Source organism: Andrographis paniculata, unplaced genomic scaffold (genome assembly GCF_009805555.1).
Source record: "Andrographis paniculata isolate CXL003 unplaced genomic scaffold, ASM980555v1 Contig64END, whole genome shotgun sequence".
NCBI classification, from domain to species: Eukaryota; Viridiplantae; Streptophyta; class Magnoliopsida; order Lamiales; family Acanthaceae; genus Andrographis; species Andrographis paniculata.
Genome location: NW_026137600.1, coordinates 2,988,100 through 3,006,244, shown reverse-complemented (window position 1 = coordinate 3,006,244; position 18,145 = coordinate 2,988,100). Strand labels below are relative to the sequence as shown.

At 36.4% G+C, this 18,145-nt stretch overlaps 2 protein-coding genes across 3 annotated transcripts; both read right to left on the bottom strand.

The window, feature by feature from the left end:
• Nucleotides 1-8,789: 8,789 nt before the first annotated feature.
• On the bottom strand, nucleotides 8,790-16,755 carry LOC127261930 (uncharacterized). Of its 2 annotated transcripts, XM_051290374.1 has the most exons (3): nucleotides 16,707-16,755; nucleotides 14,625-15,596; nucleotides 13,869-14,546 (listed from the first exon to the last, which is right to left on the bottom strand). In XM_051290374.1, the coding sequence occupies exons 2-3, from the start codon at nucleotides 15,107-15,109 to the stop codon at nucleotides 14,267-14,269; spliced, it is 765 nt and encodes a 254-aa protein (XP_051146331.1). In that variant the 5' UTR covers nucleotides 15,110-15,596; nucleotides 16,707-16,755; the 3' UTR covers nucleotides 13,869-14,266. The 2 variants fall into 2 exon arrangements, 1 of the variants encoding a protein (XP_051146331.1); XR_007841022.1 differs by lacking the exon at nucleotides 16,707-16,755 and adding an exon at nucleotides 8,790-8,838 and having other exon boundaries at nucleotides 13,933-15,596.
• Nucleotides 10,537-11,158, bottom strand: LOC127261696 (uncharacterized). Its single transcript, XM_051289993.1, has 2 exons — nucleotides 10,995-11,158; nucleotides 10,537-10,906 (listed from the first exon to the last, which is right to left on the bottom strand). Exons 1-2 carry the CDS (start codon nucleotides 11,156-11,158, stop codon nucleotides 10,537-10,539), a joined length of 534 nt encoding a protein of 177 aa, XP_051145950.1.
• Nucleotides 16,756-18,145: the final 1,390 nt, after the last annotated feature.

Below are 18,145 nucleotides of genomic sequence, written 5' to 3'. Positions count from 1 at the left end.
ATATTCAAGAACAAATCTGATGAGAAAAGGGAATATCACAAGGAACAAAGCTCGGCTAGTTGCACAGGGATGCACTCAGATTGAAGAAGTTGATTATGATGAAACGTTTGCCCCCGTTGCAAGAATTGAAGCCGTGAGGTTATTACTCTCAATCTCATTCTCGCTTGGATTTTCTCTATTTCAAATGAATGTCAAAACTGCATTTTTGAATGGCTGGATCAAAGAAGAAATGTGGAGCAGCCTAAAGGGTTTGAAGATCCATTTTATCCGAATCATGTCTACTGATTGAGGAAAGCTTTGTAGGGATTGAAGCAAGCACCCCGTGTTTGGTATGATCGATTGTCTACCTTCTTGATTGGAAAGAAATACACCAGAGGATCCACAGGTAAGACATTATTCATCAAACATAAAGGTACTGATTTTGTGATTGCTCAAGTTTATATCGATGATATTGTCGTTGGATCTACGACAAAGAAGTTGAAGGATGAATTTGTAAAGTTCATGCATTCAGAATTCGAGATGAGTATGATGGGAGCTAACATACTTTCTTGGATTGCAAATCAAGCAATGTGTTGATGGGATATTTTTGAACCAAACGAAGTATGCAATGAATATGGTTGAGAAGTTTGGTATGAAGAGTTCAAAGACTGTTAGAACACCGTTGAGACAACAGGACACACTGTCTAAAGATGTAGAAGGAAAGGATGTCAATCAGAAGTTGTATAGGAGCATTATCGGAAGTCTTTTGTATCTCACAGCTAGCAGACCCGATATCACATTTAGTGTTGGTATTTGTGCTCGATTCCAATCAGCCCCGAAAGAATCTCATTTGAAAGCCACAAAGAGAATTTTAAGGTATATTCATGGAACATTCGAACTTGGATTATGGTATTCTAAGAGATCATCACTTAATCTAATTTCGATTGGGCCGGATATTGTGATGACCAGAAAACTACTACGGGAGGATGTTTTACATTGGTGAGAACTTGATCAGTTGGAGCTCGAAGAAACAAATTTTGATTGCTTTATCTACTGCTGAAGCGGAGTATGTAGCCCTGGAAGTTGTTGTGCGCAATTGTTGTGGATCAAGAAAATGTTGAATGATTATGGGATTGAGAAGAAATCGTTTATGCTGTGGTGAAACAAAACCAGTGCAACTAACATCTCAAAAGATCCAGTCCAACATGGTTGAACGAAGCACATAGAAATTCGATACCATTTTATTCGAGAGCTTGTGGAAGCTGAGGTGTGCAAATTACTACACACTGGGACTGACTTTCAAAAGGTAGACATCTTCACCAAAGCTTTGGATTCATAAAGGTTTGAGAAATTGAGAAATGAATTAGGTATGTGTTGATACCTTAACTAATTCGGATTATTGGAGGAATTAAGTCCAATATTCATGGGATTTTATTTTGATATATTTTGGAATATAGGATAAATATAAGAAAAGGAGAAATACATGGCTTGATATTACTGGAAGGGAAATTTATAGCCTTTTTAGAGCTGCAGCTATTGTGCCTTGGGCAGTGGTGTGCTGTTGAAACATCGCTTTGACATCCCACACGCCTGGACTGATGCAATTTATTGATGATGATGTGTGAAGGGTTTTGATTCCCCTGTATATATATCATTCAGATCAGAGTGCTCATACATCACTCATTCTCACTTTCCCTAAACCCTAATTTTGACTTATGAAGGAGTTTTCTCTTGAAATCTCCAACAATGGTGAAAACTCATTCCAGTGGAGTTGCCAAGGATGTTTTTTAAGCTGAAATCTGCTTCAAAGAGAAAAGTTGGAACTACAAAGAAAGGGAAGAAGCCGTCTGAGCCCTTTTCCCCTGTTCTTGAAACTGTTCATGAACATATGATGGAAGAACCTAGTCATGATGTTGAGGCTTCAGCAACTGTTGTTGTCCATGATAAGGAAACCATTGTCCAAAGTACTGGAAATCTCTCTATATCTGAAGAAGATGAAGGCTATCCAGTGGAAACCGAAAATGTTGGCCAGATCGATTTAAATCAAGTAGCAACTGTAGAGGCTGAAAATGAATGTGGTAACAATGGTGATGTTGGTGCTACTGCAACTGCTCAAGATGCCCTCATTTTCATTGAAACTCAAATAGATCAAATTTATGAGGATGTGTCTAGAATGTGTCCGAACTTACTGAACCAGAGGAGCATCAACCCATTGGTGATGTCGAAGAAGGAATTGAAGGAAATGCAGTGAATGAAAATCCAGAGGAGGATCTTGCTGATTTTCAATAAGTTGAAGTTGTTGGTAATGCAGAAGCTGTTGCAACACCAGATGAAGCCCCTGTTGCTGGTGCAACTGGAGATGAGGTTGTGTCTGCAAATGTTCCTGCAGAAGGAACTGAGGAAGCTGGATCTAGAGAAGAAGGCGTTGGTGTTCAACCACCCGAACTCGATGAAGAAGATGATGATCAAGACTCATGTCTTCTATCTCTGCCTTGCAAAGACTTCGAGAATTCGGAGGATTATCTCGTGTTGTGCCTACCAAGGATGGTCTTGCTCCTGCCTCTTCCTGCAAGATGTTCAAGAGGACTAAAGCAAAGGCTACAAAGTCGAAGGACCCCTTCGAAGTTCATGAGGATAGAGCACTGAATGAGGTTTATTACTATGCCTCTGGAAGATAATATGCTCAAGAAGTTCTTGCTGGAAGAACATTCATTGCAGAAGCTCAGTTCATTTGGAAAGTGTATATCGAAAATGGATTTTGTGCCTATTTGGAGGAGCGCCATTTGTTGTTTTCGGCTACCGAGTTGGAAAATATTGTCCACGCCTCGTCAAGGAATTCTATGCAAATTTGAGTGGGAAGGTACTTGACCCGAACTCTCTTTGGTATCATAAAATTTATATTCGTGGAAAAATTTTGGAATTAAGCCCTGCAGTACTCAATGAGTTGTTGCAACTACCTGTCAATGATGAGATGAAATTGCCTGCTGAATTACTTGAGGAATCTACCAAAGAAGTTGTCCGTACAATCGCTGCTAGAGATGCATCAACATTTGGACGTTCAGGAGTCACTGGAGCAATGTTGACTATGAAATTCCAATGTCTGTTTCACTTGAGTGGTTGCAACATCCTGCCAACCGTCAACAACACTTCTATGAGCAAAGACATGGGTACTCTTATTTTTTTCATTGACAAGCATTTGGAGCTCATTAATTTTGGTTATTTAGTCATCAGGAAAATGATTGATTATTGCTCTGATTCTCGAGTTGATTGGAATAGATTGTCATACCCTGTCTTAATTTGTTTGTTCTTGAGCTCTAAGGACATTCATCATGCCCCTGAAGATGAAGTTCTTCTGATTCGCTCATTTCAAGCTCAATCTAATTTGAAAAAGCTTCACAATAATTTTCTCCTCGGTGCCCCCCTAGACGTTGATGCCCGACTTGAGAAATGTAAGGAATTGCTCGATGAAGTGATGAAGGAACACTCCTCCATCTCCAAAAATCTTATTGCTCATAAGAGCAAGCTTGCCCAAGCTACGAGACTCCTGCCTCTTTCATCCGAAGCCCTCGGTGATGTGCCCGATGATGATCTCGTTGATGAGGAGGAGGAACGCCCTTGATCTGCCCTTTTTGGCCACTGCTACAAGCCAGGGGGAGAAGCAGCAAGCCAGGGGGAGCTTATGCTAAGGGGGAGTGCTTGGATGTGCTGGTATCTGTTTTTGAGTTTGGCTTATTTTCTGTCTGCTTTATGAACTGATGTTTTCTGTTGGTTGTTACAATACTCTTTTGATATAAAAGCCGTATGTGGCTTATTGGATTTATAGCCTGTAATAACTGTGATTGAATTTTTGTTGGTTTGTGTTTGCTTGCTTTTATCATGTCTTGCTTCCTTGTCAAGAAAAAGGGAGATTGTTAGTACAAGCAAACCCTAAAATCCCTTTTTATTATTTATGGCAATGACCAGGCATGTTGACACGTTGTCACAGCTATTCTGTAACACAGTTTTGGCACTATCCGATGCCCTAGTCGAGGAATCAGGTTTGCAAGGGTCAAACCTGTTGTGCATTCAATGCTTTGAGACAAAGGGACTTGTCTCATGTGGAGAGGAAGCATGACGTGACAATGGACATCTCATTTGTCCTACATGGCATTAATTATTTTTGTACACACTTTGTCTTCTAGTGTGTGTATATGTGTTTTGTTTGCATGTATGTTTGTGTATGTGCAAGACAAACTGTGTATGTGCAAGACAAACCAGAACTTAGAGAGGGTTCCCTCTCTACCTGTTTGTGTTGAGAGAGCTTATTCATGAACAGGCCTGGCCCTGGGTCAAAGCCATAAGGGCCTTGCCCAGGGCCCATTCCCTTAAAGAGCCAATCATATATATACTCCTATATATTAATATATATATATATTATTATTATTAATTTTTTTATAGAATATATAAAATAAAATTTGAAAAAAAAACTATTTTATAATTATTTTTTGAATAAAAATTTCTACATTAATTTTTAAATTATTTATTTGTATATTTTAGTATGTTTATTTAATGATATGATTTTATATATTTTTGTGAATTATGTAAAATTAAGAAGATCTGATGGAGTAATATTTTTTGTGTTCTTGTTATTATTATTTTTATTTTTATGTTTATATGTATAAATTTGTATATTTTAGTATTTTTTTTGGTAGTATTTTTAAAAATTTGTGTATTATATAAGCACTGGGTTTGTTTTTTTAATCTAAACTTTCTAATTTTTACTATTAGGACTATGTATTTCTCAAAAAAATACATTTTTTTCTCTCACAAACATCTCATCAATCATTATTTTAATATCAAATTCAATCCAAACTTTTCCCTAAACCAATCAAAAGAAACAAACCCTTGATAAACATTTTTGTTTGAAAATTTTCTTTTAAAGAGTTTTATTATTTATAAAAATATTTTTTTATTTTATTTTTTATATTATACTAAAATGTCACATTAATTTTATATTTATATTTTGATTTTTTAATATATAAAAAAATTATTTTATTAATACATTTACATTAAAAATATATTTATAAAATTATTATATTATTATTATTATAATATAAGAAATATATTTAAGTGCCCAAATTTCTAATTTTTTCCCGGGCCTAATAAAAGTCAGGAACGGGCCTGTTCATGAATGTTTGAAGACGAGAAGAAAAATTTCTTGGAGCTGAAATCGAATGAGTCATTCATCCGATACATATCCTTATTCTTAGCTTGGCCGCAGGTTTGCTGGTGTTGCTACGGGGCAGTAACAACCAATCCATGAGAGTTTCTATAAATTAAATGGAGCTTAGGTAGAAGATAGGTTGGATAGTTCGGTTTGGTGACTTATATGGTGTAAATCAAGTGTTTCATTATTTTTTACATAAGTTATAAATATATTGTTACACATATAAATAAAGTACAAATAAAAAAATGTCAAAACTATATTACACATTTTTACTGATTAATAAAATACTATTATTTTTTAATCTATTATTGTCCCAGACTAATGGAGCATCTATTTAGATTACATCAATATTATTTACTCTTCATATTATTTTAGTAAAAATATACTATTTTTTTAATAAGTATTACATCAAAATATAATTTAAATAAAAATTCAAATTAACGTACATTTCAAATCAATTTCAAACTATAACCAAATCGTTAATTTTCATTCAAATTTTTTTTATTATTCTCAAAATTTTCTAAATCTCCAAAATACTTTTAAAATATATTTAAATAAAAACAAGGTTGAAATATATATAGATTACAGCAATATCTTTGTGTAAGTTTTATTATTTTAAAATTTCACCTCAAAAATATTAAATTAAATATTTATCTTTTATTTTTTATATTATAAAAAATAATTTTATATTAAAAATATTTTATTAATAATTATTTATAATAATAATTATTTTAATTCAAAATTTTATTATTATTAATTTTAAATCATAATTCAAAACACATCTAGAATGTAGTCTAACCAGCCTACCGCTGGAACCTCCCAATAAACTAAGGATAAGATGATAGTGATCAAGTCATCTTATTCAAATCTAAAATTTGGCTCATAATGTTTCTGAATGACCTCAAACTTGTTCGTGAACGTTTGATAGTATTTATTAAAAAAAATATATTTAATATTATATACTTATCTTCTCTCATAACAGTATGTATTTTTTATTTTAATATGTCTCGTAATACTGGATATATTTCTACTTTTTAGTAAATACTTCTTTCGTCCCACAAATTTTATCCATTTTACTGTAGATGCAGAATTTAAGTAAAGTATAATTAGTAAGTAATTAAGAAATATATTAGTAAATATAATTATGATATAATAAAAATAATTATAGATTAATATTAAGATGACTAGATAAATTAATTAAGATTAAAAAATTATATTTTAGTCTTGATTTTAAATAATTTAATTAAGATTAAAAATAATTTAAAAATATAAAATGAAATTTAAAATATGATCAAAGTGTATAATTATATTTTCAGAAACGGAAAAGAAAAATTATGTGTGACGGATAAAAACTGAAAAATGTGGATATTTTATGTGGGACGGAGGGAGTATATCAATATTAAATATAAGTAATAAATATAAATTAATTTAATTAAATCTATATATTAGCTCACTCAAAAAAATTTAATTCTATCTTTCATCAATCAATTTAATTAAATTTTTAATTTCTTATGCGTCGGGCCATTCAATACTCTTTTATTTCTATCTCTCTCGCTAATAAACAAATAGTTTTACCTACATTTAAAACTCCAATTTTTTATAAAATTAATTTATGTTAATCATAAATAAATAAAAATATTTTTTTATTTAATTGTATTATATACTCCTCCCATCTCAAGTCAAAGTACATTTTTTATCACGTTTGATTGTTGTTGAAACTTATCAGGAATTTAACCCTAAGCCCAGGATCTACCGTGTTGTAATAATTGAGATAAGAATAAAGAAATTTTGATTTAACCTTATTCTTCAGCATAGTCGGATTCAAATCTCCAAATTGATAGAGGGTTTTGTGTTCTTCAAGCCTATGGTGCAACCCCTCCCGAGAAAAACGCTAGGGTTTCTGCCGTTACTCCCACGATGAGATATGGAACGTAATGGTTGTTGCGTCTAGACCTGTGATCACAACCCTATTTATATCCCTTATTATTAATTGGTCTCATCACCCAATTAATAATTTACCGGGTTTCTGCATATTGGAGGCCCGCACTTACTAAACACATTTAAGCCCAATAAATTAATAGATCACTTAATATAGGCTTAATCTGACCGATAGCCCAAATAGTTACATTTAATCCACAATTGGATTTTTAATCCAACAATCTCCCACTTGGATAAATGTACACTGAATAACCTTATGAGCTAATGAATGTTTTGCTATCAGATCCTTAATGTATATTACCAATCTTATCTATAAGTCACATCAATGCGGATCAAAGCGGTCGTCACTGCATTTATTGCAATGGGACCGATCGGTGGTCATAACACTAATATAACCTAAGATTCGATCAAGTGCGGATGCACAACATGGAAATTTCATGTAATGTGATCTTAACATGCCTATTTCCAACTGATCCACCTTAACTTTAATTCAGAACAACTGAATACTGAATTAAAATTGAATACTGCACACTGAATATTGAACATTGAATATTGAACTGTGCAGTGTAAACCAAAGTAACTTTAATAGTATTTGAACACTACTAATTAGCTCCCACTAAACCGAAGTATCTTATATGGTTCCATTCTCGTACGAGCAATATGCTCACTATAGAACTTATGTGAAAACCCTTTAGTAATTAAGCGGATCCGCAATCATGGAAGCTGTACGAATATGTTCAATAACTAATTCATAATATGAAGTCAGACTGTTAAGAAGCAAATGATGATTATTATCATCAAATGATGTACTAGTTCCAACCAATTTTGAATTCTGGAAGAGACAAAACTCTATATCCGAATGAATAATAATAACTGAATTTGTTCAAAATAGAGATTAAAATTAAATTTTGACTAAAGATGGTACTATAAAAAAAGTCTCATCCAAAAATAAATAGTAACGAGTACTCAATGATAATCTAAAATTGTCAGTGACTTCAACTTTAACCTTCTTGTCGTCACCCATATAGATGTATCTTTCAACATCAATTGATTTCGACAATAAAGTAATCTTACATATACATACTGATGTGTGTTATTACACCAAAATCTACCCCCAGGTGTGTCTATGAACTAAAATTAAATTAATTTCATGAGCAAGACTAATAGGACAAACATGTCCTCTGAAATGTCTAACTTAAGTGTCCTCAATTTAGTAGCAATAGTAGACATGTTCATGATGTACTCCCTTATGTTATGTTTGTCGTTATACTTTATGGTATGAGACTCTTAAGAAGTGTACGTATTTCTGCCTTATCGCTTTTGGTAAAGCGTTTCTTAATTTCAACAAGGAATCCATATCATCATATATTGTACTCCTAAAATTTATGGAGTGTTTTTCTTAATGATAATTAGACTTAGGCGTTGGATGTAACACCCCCAGTTGGCTCATACTGGAAATGCTACCGCCACACTGCATCATGAGGTCGTCACCTCCTACTTCGGGCCCCACAACACAGTGTTAAGGCTAAAATTAATTATATAAGCATTTTATTATTTCCAAAAAAACAAGTTTATAAATATTTACAAAAACATACTCCCAAAACGGGAGGTTTTTCTAGTTAGGATTTACATATAATACATCAGATGCAGTTCACTCATTCAGCCCGTCTTTCTATCTCCCGAGACGTCCCCTATCCCGGAGGTGCCATGCGTACCTGAATCAAATATTTTTCTTAAAAGCAGTCTAGAATTAAATCCATTTTAAGAACTAACATAAAATATGCCATGTCATGCTCGAAAATAGAGTTTAATTTCCGTCATTTGCAAAATAAATGCCATGCCATGCCCATACTGAAATAATGTAACAATAATGTCAAAATCGACAACTCATGCACATATACCCATATACATATGTCAAAGTGAGCAGCCGGAATAACCTCGGCTCCATGATAACAGCTCACTAGACTATCATCAATAAATAGCCGGAAAATCCTCGGCTCAAGGAAGGACCTGGTAAACCCATAATAATATAACGGTCACCCGGTCACTCCCATATACCCACCATACGACTCCCGCAATCAATACATGGATAGTCGAACGTTGTCGCCATTAACCACAAGACACCCCATAGTCTGTGATAGCGAAGATAGGACCCTCCTGCCTAGCCCTACCCCGTGTAACGTAGTAGAATCCGTGCAACCTGGAATCACCCGAAGGAAACCCGGAAACTCTACTCCTCCTCGCACGCCCTAACGGGATCGCGTTTGGAGTTTGGCATCTGATCCTAAACTACCGGTAGACCTCACTAGTAGCTACTCCAATGAGTGGAACAACACCGAACCCGAATGATTAGACCAAATACGTCTCAACTGCAATGGGTCTAATCCCTGAATGACCGTGCGACTAAGTCACCCAGTTGTCCGACTACTATCGTCCACTATCGCCAAAGTGTTACGGTACATCGGGGTCGAATATCCTAACCCCAGATGATGCCCTCGCCTAGCACTACCGCACAAACGATAGATCCATAAAACATATCCGATAAATCGTGCGAGGTGTGCAGCATGTCAATAAGTGAATTTAATGAAAAGGGCTGGTGAGACGGCCCACCTATCCTCCTTTTTATAAATTCACCAACACGATCAAATACGTATATCAAATATCGTAAAACGAAGTTTCACACATGCATATACACACACATATATACATATATAGATGCACTGACCAAATGATTCCACATAATATCATATCAATATCAGAATCAGAATCACATGCAACATAAATACCTAATTTCTTAAAATTAGATTTAATTCCCTACTGCTTACCTCCTACCGATACTTTCTGGATTTTTATAACTTCACCCAAATCTCCTCCAACGCACACCTGTTCCATTATTTACTCAAATCAGATGAGCTTTATGCTTATTCTCAGGAGCTACCTGCTTATTCAAAAGCTAATTTCTATAATTAACTCGTCGGGCTCCAAACTTTTATATTTAGTAGAATATGATATTCTAGCTATAAAATCCTTCTACCTCATAATATTTATATTGCCCGATTATTAAATAAAAATACGCAAAGGTATGAACAAGCAGGCAGGTGCAATTCACTACCGTTTTCCATTCGGCTCGGATCGATACGAAATTCTCAGAATATAATACTAGGACTACGAATAGGCTATCAGCTAAAAAATTCGTCGATTAAATAGTCAAATAGCCGGTTATGAATTTTTGAAGAATTTCTAATTTAATATTCCCAAAATATTTAATTTCTTAATTCCAAAATATAATAAAATATTTATTTGCTATAATAATATTATTTTATACATTCCGAAATCGGGGCATTACAATCCACTCCCCCTTAAAAAAAAGATTTCGTCCCCGAAATCTAAACTCAAACACATAACAAGGCAACTTAATTAAACAATTGTGGGTATGCCTTGAACATTTCTTGTTCTACTTCCCACGTGGCCTCTTCCGCTCCATGTCTGGACCACATTACTTTCACCATACGAATATCTCGATTCCTCATGGTTCGAACCTTTGTGTCCATGATCCACAGAGGCTTTTCTTCATACGAAAGATCTTCATTCAGCTCTATCTCATCTGGAGATAAAATATGAGAAGGATCTGCAACATACCTACGAAGCTGAGATATATGAAACACATTATGGATACGCTCCATAGAATTTGGAAGTGCCAACCGATAAGCCCAATCACCAACTCGATCGACAATTTCATAAGGTCCAACATAACGCGGACTCAATTTTCCTTTAATCCCAAACCTTCTAATACCTTTCATTGGGGATACTTTCAATAAGACAAAATCTCCACTTTGAAATTGACCCTCACGTCGGGCTCTATCGGCATAACTCTTTTGACGATCTTGAGCTATTTTCATCTTCTCCCTGATAATTCGAATTTTTTTTTTTTGATTCTTCGATCATTTCTGGACCTAATATCAGTCGATCTCTCATGTCATCCCAACTTAAAGGAGTTCTGCATCTTCGTCCATAAAGAGCTTCAAAAGGAGCCATTCCAGTACTTGTTTAATAACTATTATTATATGAGAATTCCACTAAATCCAAGTGGTCCTCCCAACTTCCTTGAAATTCTATTGCACAAGCTCTTAGCATATCTTCCAGAATACGGATAGTTCTTTCTGACTGACCATCAGTCATAGGATGGAATGCAGTACTCATATGCAACTGAGTACCAAAGGCTTCCTGCAATTTTTGCCAAAATCGAGATTGAAAACGTGGATCACGATCTGATATGATCACCTCAGGAATACCGTGTCGTTTAACCACATAATGAACATATAATTTGGCTAATTTCTGCATACTCCAAGTCATACGTACTGGAATGAACACTGCTGACTTGGTCAATCTGTCTATAATCACCCAAATTGCATCTGTTCCCGACTTTGACCTTGGAAGTCCTGTTACAAAATCCATTGCGATAGAATCCCATTTCCAGAGTGGAACTTCTAAAGGTTGTAGCAACCCCATTGGTCTATGATGTTCTGCTTTTACCTTTTGACAATTTAAACATCGTGCAACAAATTTGGCTACATCCTTCTTCATGCCCTTCCACCAAAAATGTTGACGTAGGTCATGATACATTTTATTTCCCCCCGGATGCACTGAGTATGGTGTATTATGAGCCTCACTCATAATCTGCTCTTTCAAATCATTTCGATCCTTTGGGATACACCACCTCCCGTGAAATCGAAGACTCCCATCTGGAGCAATATTAAAATTTTGAGTCTGACCGTACTGAACTTTCACTGCAAGCTCAACCATTTTATTATCTTCCATTTGAGCCGCTCTAATGCGATCATAAATTTCAGGCTCAACTTGTATCATTTGCAAATATCCCCGAGTCATACCCCTTCCAAGTACCTCAATTTCCATCCGCGCTAAATCTTGACACAGTTCATCAGCAACCGACATGAAGCCCAAGTTATGCCTTGGTTTTCGACTTAAGGCATCGGCTACAACATTTGCTTTGCCTTCATGATACACAATTTCAAGATCATAATCCTTCACCAATTCTAACCATCTTCTTTGTCTTAAATTCAATTCTTTTTGGGTGAAGATATATTTCAAACTTTGATGGTCAGTAAATATTCTGCAATGGGCTCCATAAAGATAGTGTCTCCAAATCTTCAAAGCAAACACCACTGCTGCCATTTCCAAGTCGTGTGTCGGATAATTCTCTTCGTGAGGTTTTAGTTGTCGTGATGCATAAGCAATAACTCTTTGATTCTGCATTAAGACACATCCCAATCCCTGCTTCGAAGCATCACTATACACTTCAAACTCCTCACCTTCCACTGGTAAAGCCAAAATTGGCGCTGAAGTTAATCGATGTTTCAATTCTAAAAAGGATGACTCACACTCGTGATCCCAGTTAATCTTTGCATCCTTTTTCAGCAAATTAGTTAATGGTTTTGCAATCTTCGAAAAATCAAGAACGAATCGCCGATAATATCCTGCCAAACCCAAAAAGCTTCTTACTTCTGATTGATTGGTAGGTCTTGGCCAATCCAAGATTGCCGCCACTTTAGAAGGATCTACTGAGATACCCTTTCCAGAAACAACATGCCCCAAGAAAGCAACCTCCTTCAACCAAAACTCGCATTTGGATAACTTGGCATATAACTTTCTTGCACGCAATATGTTTAATATTACATGCAAATGTTTTGCATGCGTCTTTTTATCTGGGGAATAGACCAAGATATCGTCAATAAATACCACCACAAACTGATCGAGGTATGGTTGAAAAATTCTATTCATCAACTCCATAAACGCAGCCGGGGCGTTAGTCAACCCAAAGGACATAACCGTGAATTCATAATGCCCGTATCTAGTCCGAAAAGCTGTCTTCGGAATGTCATGCTCTGCAATCCTTAGCTGATGATATCCAGATCTCAAGTCAATCTTTGAGAATATAGTTGCACCTCTCAGTTGATCAAATAGATCATCAATCCTCGGAAGAGGATATTTGTTCTTCACCGTGACTTTGTTCAGTCCACGGTAGTCAATACACAACCTCAAACTTCCATCTTTCTTTTTCACAAATAAAACTGGAGCTCCCCAAGGCGATGTACTAGGCCGAATGTAACCCTTATCTAGCAATTCCTGTAGTTGCAATTTAAGTTCGGCTAGTTCTAAAGGTGCCATCCGGTATGGAGCCCTTGATACTGGCTCAGCACCCGGCACAATATCAATAGCAAAATCCACCTCACGAGCTGGTGGCATACCCGGAATGTCATCAGGAAATACATCAGGAAAATTTCGGACTACAGGAATATCTTGCAATCGCTGCTCCCCTTGCGTCAAATCTCTTACCTCACACAGATATACTGGAAACCCCTTACGAATAAATGATTGAAATGATAGGGATGAAATTACCTTCATAGAAGGTTGTCTGGCAGATCCTGCATAATCCACCTGTTCGCCCATCGCTCCAACCAGCGAAATTGATCTTTTTCGACAATCAAATTGAGCTTAATATGCCACTAACCAATCCATCCCCAATATTACATCGAACTCGGATAGCTTGATGCCCAACAAGTTAGTAACAAAATCAACCCCTTCAATACTAACCGGAATCTGCATATAAAGCTCTCGGCATTCCAACACTTCTCCTAATGGAAGTAAAACTTCCACTACCACTTCTACTGATGAATTCAGACCCAATCGTTTAACTAGACGCTTAGATATGAACGAGAATGTTGCACCCGAATCGAATAACACAAGAGCAGGAAAACCGCAAACCAGAAATCTACCCGTTAAAACCTCACCTGGATGATAATCAGCTTCTGCTTGGGTAAGAACATTTATTCGTCCACGCTGGTCAGGTCCTCTGCCTGGCTGCCTAGATGACGAACGTGACTGACTTCGTCCCCCTCGCCAAGATGATCCTAATCCTCTCCCTTGTGACTGCGAAGACGGCGGCTGCCATGGCCTAAACCTCGGTTCTGGAAACTCCCTTGCAGTTACCACACTTGGACATAACCTGGCAATGTGACCACTACCACCAGATTTAAAACATGTCAATGGAACTTTATCACAACGAGTACCTGGGTGGCTTGTTCCACAACGCCGACAAACAGCCCCCGATTGCTGAGACCTCTCCTAACTCGGTTCATTAATCGAAATCCCCTTATACGATGGCCCAGACCTAAACATTTGCCACCATTTCTTTTTACCCTTGGGTTCATCCTCCACTTTAGCTTTTCCCTTATCTCGAACCTGATGTTGATAACCTATTTCCTTCTCACTCTCCTTTTGTCTGACTTCCTGCTTCTGATAAAATCGGGCAGCACGCTCGTAAGCCTCATACAATGAACTGATATCCAACACCGCTAAAGCTTCTTGAATTCTGTGTTGCAACCCGTCTACAAAATGGTCAATTCTGTCTCGCTCACAGGAAAAGTAGTCAGGAACATACATCTCCAACTCATTAAACTTCACAAAATAATCCTCAACTGACATCGAGCCCTGCTTTAAGTCCAGCAATTCTTGCTTCTTCGCTTTTCGAATATGCGACGGTATAAACCTAGCCTTTAACTTTGCTTTAAATTCATCCCAAGTCATATCCACTTGGTCTACACCTGCAGCTTCTTCACCTAACCACCACCGATTTGCTCGGCCTTCCAAGAAATAGGCTCCAATATTAACTCGTTGATCTGGCGGAACCTGAACAACACGAAATATCTTTTCCATCTTTTCAACCCAAAACTCAAGGACTCCTGGCTCCACTGAACCAGAATATGTTGGTGGGTTATGCCGCATCACAGCATCAATGAAACTCTTCTGTTGAGGCATCATCGCGGCCATAAACTGCCGAAAGAAATCCTGACTAGGTGCCTCTGTTGGTACATGCGCTGGCACAGGATACTGTGACTCATCAGACAAAGGATCAAACTCTGGGCCTTGAATAGCCCTACGTACACCACCACCTCGAGAATTCGACATACTGCCCCCAATTTTTCCTGATTCAATATCAATTCAGCACACAGCTAAACCAAGCATAACAATAAAAGATAGATCACATTAACATGAATGCACCCGCAAAACCCAAACCTCACCAAACCAATTCAATATCATTATTATTTTCAAAACCTTTTTAATTCAAAGAGCCAAAATCTATCAAACCTAGGCTCTGATACCAACTTGTAACACCCCCAGTTGGCTCATACTGGAAATGCTACCGCCACACTGCATCATGAGGTCGTCACCTCCTACTTCGGGCCCCACAACACAGTGTTAAGGCTAAAATTAATTATATAAGCATTTTATTATTTCCAAAAAAACAAGTTTATAAATATTTACAAAAACATACTCCCAAAACGGGAGGTTTTTCTAGTTAGAATTTACATATAATACATCAGATGCAGTTCACTCATTCAGCCCGTCTTTCTATCTCCCGAGACGTCCCCTATCCCGGAGGTGCCATGCGTACCTGAATCAAATATTTTTCTTAAAAGCAGTCTAGAATTAAATCCATTTTAAGAACTAACATAAAATATGCCATGTCATGCTCGAAAATAGAGTTTAATTTCCGTCATTTGCAAAATAAATGCCATGCCATGCCCATACTGAAATAATGTAACAATAATGTCAAAATCGACAACTCATGCACATATACCCATATACATATGTCAAAGTGAGCAGCCGGAATAACCTCGGCTCCATGATAACAGCTCACTAGACTATCATCAATAAATAGCCGGAAAATCCTCGGCTCAAGGAAGGACCTGGTAAACCCATAATAATATAACGGTCACCCGGTCACTCCCATATACCCACCATACGACTCCCGCAATCAATACATGGATAGTCGAACGTTGTCGCCATTAACCACAAGACACCCCATAGTATGTGATAGCGAAGATAGGACCCTCCTGCCTAGCCCTACCCCGTGTAACGTAGTAGAATCCGTGCAACCTGGAATCACCCGAAGGAAACCCGGAAACTCTACTCCTCCTCGCACGCCCTAACGGGATCGCGTTTGGAGTTTGGCATCTGATCCTAAACTACCGGTAGACCTCACTAGTAGCTACTCCAATGAGTGGAACAACACCGAACCCGAATGATTAGACCAAATACGTCTCAACTGCAATGGGTCTAATCCCTGAATGACCGTGCGACTAAGTCACCCAGTTGTCCGACTACTATCGTCCACTATCGCCAAAGTGTTACGGTACATCGGGGTCGAATATCCTAACCCCAGATGATGCCCTCGCCTAGCACTACCGCACAAACGATAGATCCATAAAACATATCCGATAAATCGTGCGAGGTGTGCAGCATGTCAATAAGTGAATTTAATGAAAAGGGCTGGTGAGACGGCCCACCTATCCTCCTTTTTATAAATTCACCAACACGATCAAATACGTATATCAAATATCGTAAAACGAAGTTTCACACATGCATATACACACACATATATACATATATAGATGCACTGACCAAATGATTCCACATAATATCATATCAATATCAGAATCAGAATCACATGCAACATAAATACCTAATTTCTTAAAATTAGATTTAATTCCCTACTGCTTACCTCCTACCGATACTTTCTGGATTTTTATAACTTCACCCAAATCTCCTCCAACGCACACATGTTCCATTATTTACTCAAATCAGATGAGCTTTATGCTTATTCTCAGGAGCTACCTGCTTATTCAAAAGCTAATTTCTATAATTAACTCGTCGGGCTCCAAACTTTTATATTTAGTAGAATATGATATTCTAGCTATAAAATCCTTCTACCTCATAATATTTATATTGCCCGATTATTAAATAAAAATACGCAAAGGTATGAACAAGCAGGCAGGTGCAATTCACTACCGTTTTCCATTCGGCTCGGATCGATACGAAATTCTCAGAATATAATACTAGGACTACGAATAGGCTATCAGCTAAAAAATTCGTCGATTAAATAGTCAAATAGCCGGTTATGAATTTTTGAAGAATTTCTAATTTAATATTCCCAAAATATTTAATTTCTTAATTCCAAAATATAATAAAATATTTATTTGCTATAATAATATTATTTTATACATTCCGAAATCGGGGCATTACATTGGACCTATCCCACTTCTCAAATTACTGTTTTCATATGCAGTGTTTCTCGCCGTATAAGTGGGTTGGTCTATTATTAATGTCAAGTCATGATTCATGCAACCAAATGAATCATAATGAAACTCAATAATAATGCATTCTCATCTCAAGACACTAAGTGCAACATCAATGATCAATCTTTGGATCAATAACATTGATTGCTAGCAGTCATCTTGTTGCAATAATCATATACGGACAATAAGTAATGTCAAACAGCAACCAATCTTTGGACTGATGTACTATTCACATAAGTTAAATCCATATAATCGTCCCATACATACTATCGCAGATGTATATTTCATTTTGTCAATTACCGACTGCCTTTGGGCCGAAGAATAATCACATGAATTAAAATACACATAAACACTTACGTTATCAAGAAAAAATCTTATATAAGAGAGGTTACTTTGGTAACGTCAAATACTTGATCTTCACCATCAAAACGCAGCATGCATTATTAATGAATTTATAATTTTTCTTAAACTAAATTATAATCAGAATCACGTTCAATGTATAGGAGTCTGATTCCATAAAAAAATAAAGAATGTTAATTAGCAACTGAATGTACATGTCTATAAGCTATTGAATGCTCCGTGTGTGAATTTATGAAAGAAATTAGCAATCTTATCACAAGTTATCGAGCAACATCAGCAAATTTCGTTAGACAAATTACTGACTCACTAATGATAAACTTGTTTTGACAATTGAATATTGACAATGCAGTAGTGTGTCAAACAACATCATATCTTTGGACAGATTTATTATTCACACACAAATAACCAAATTATTATCACCACATTCAATGTCACTAAATATGCATGTAACTACTTAATGGCTGAATTGCCTGTTGGCAATCAGGAGCCTTGTAAGTCACAAACA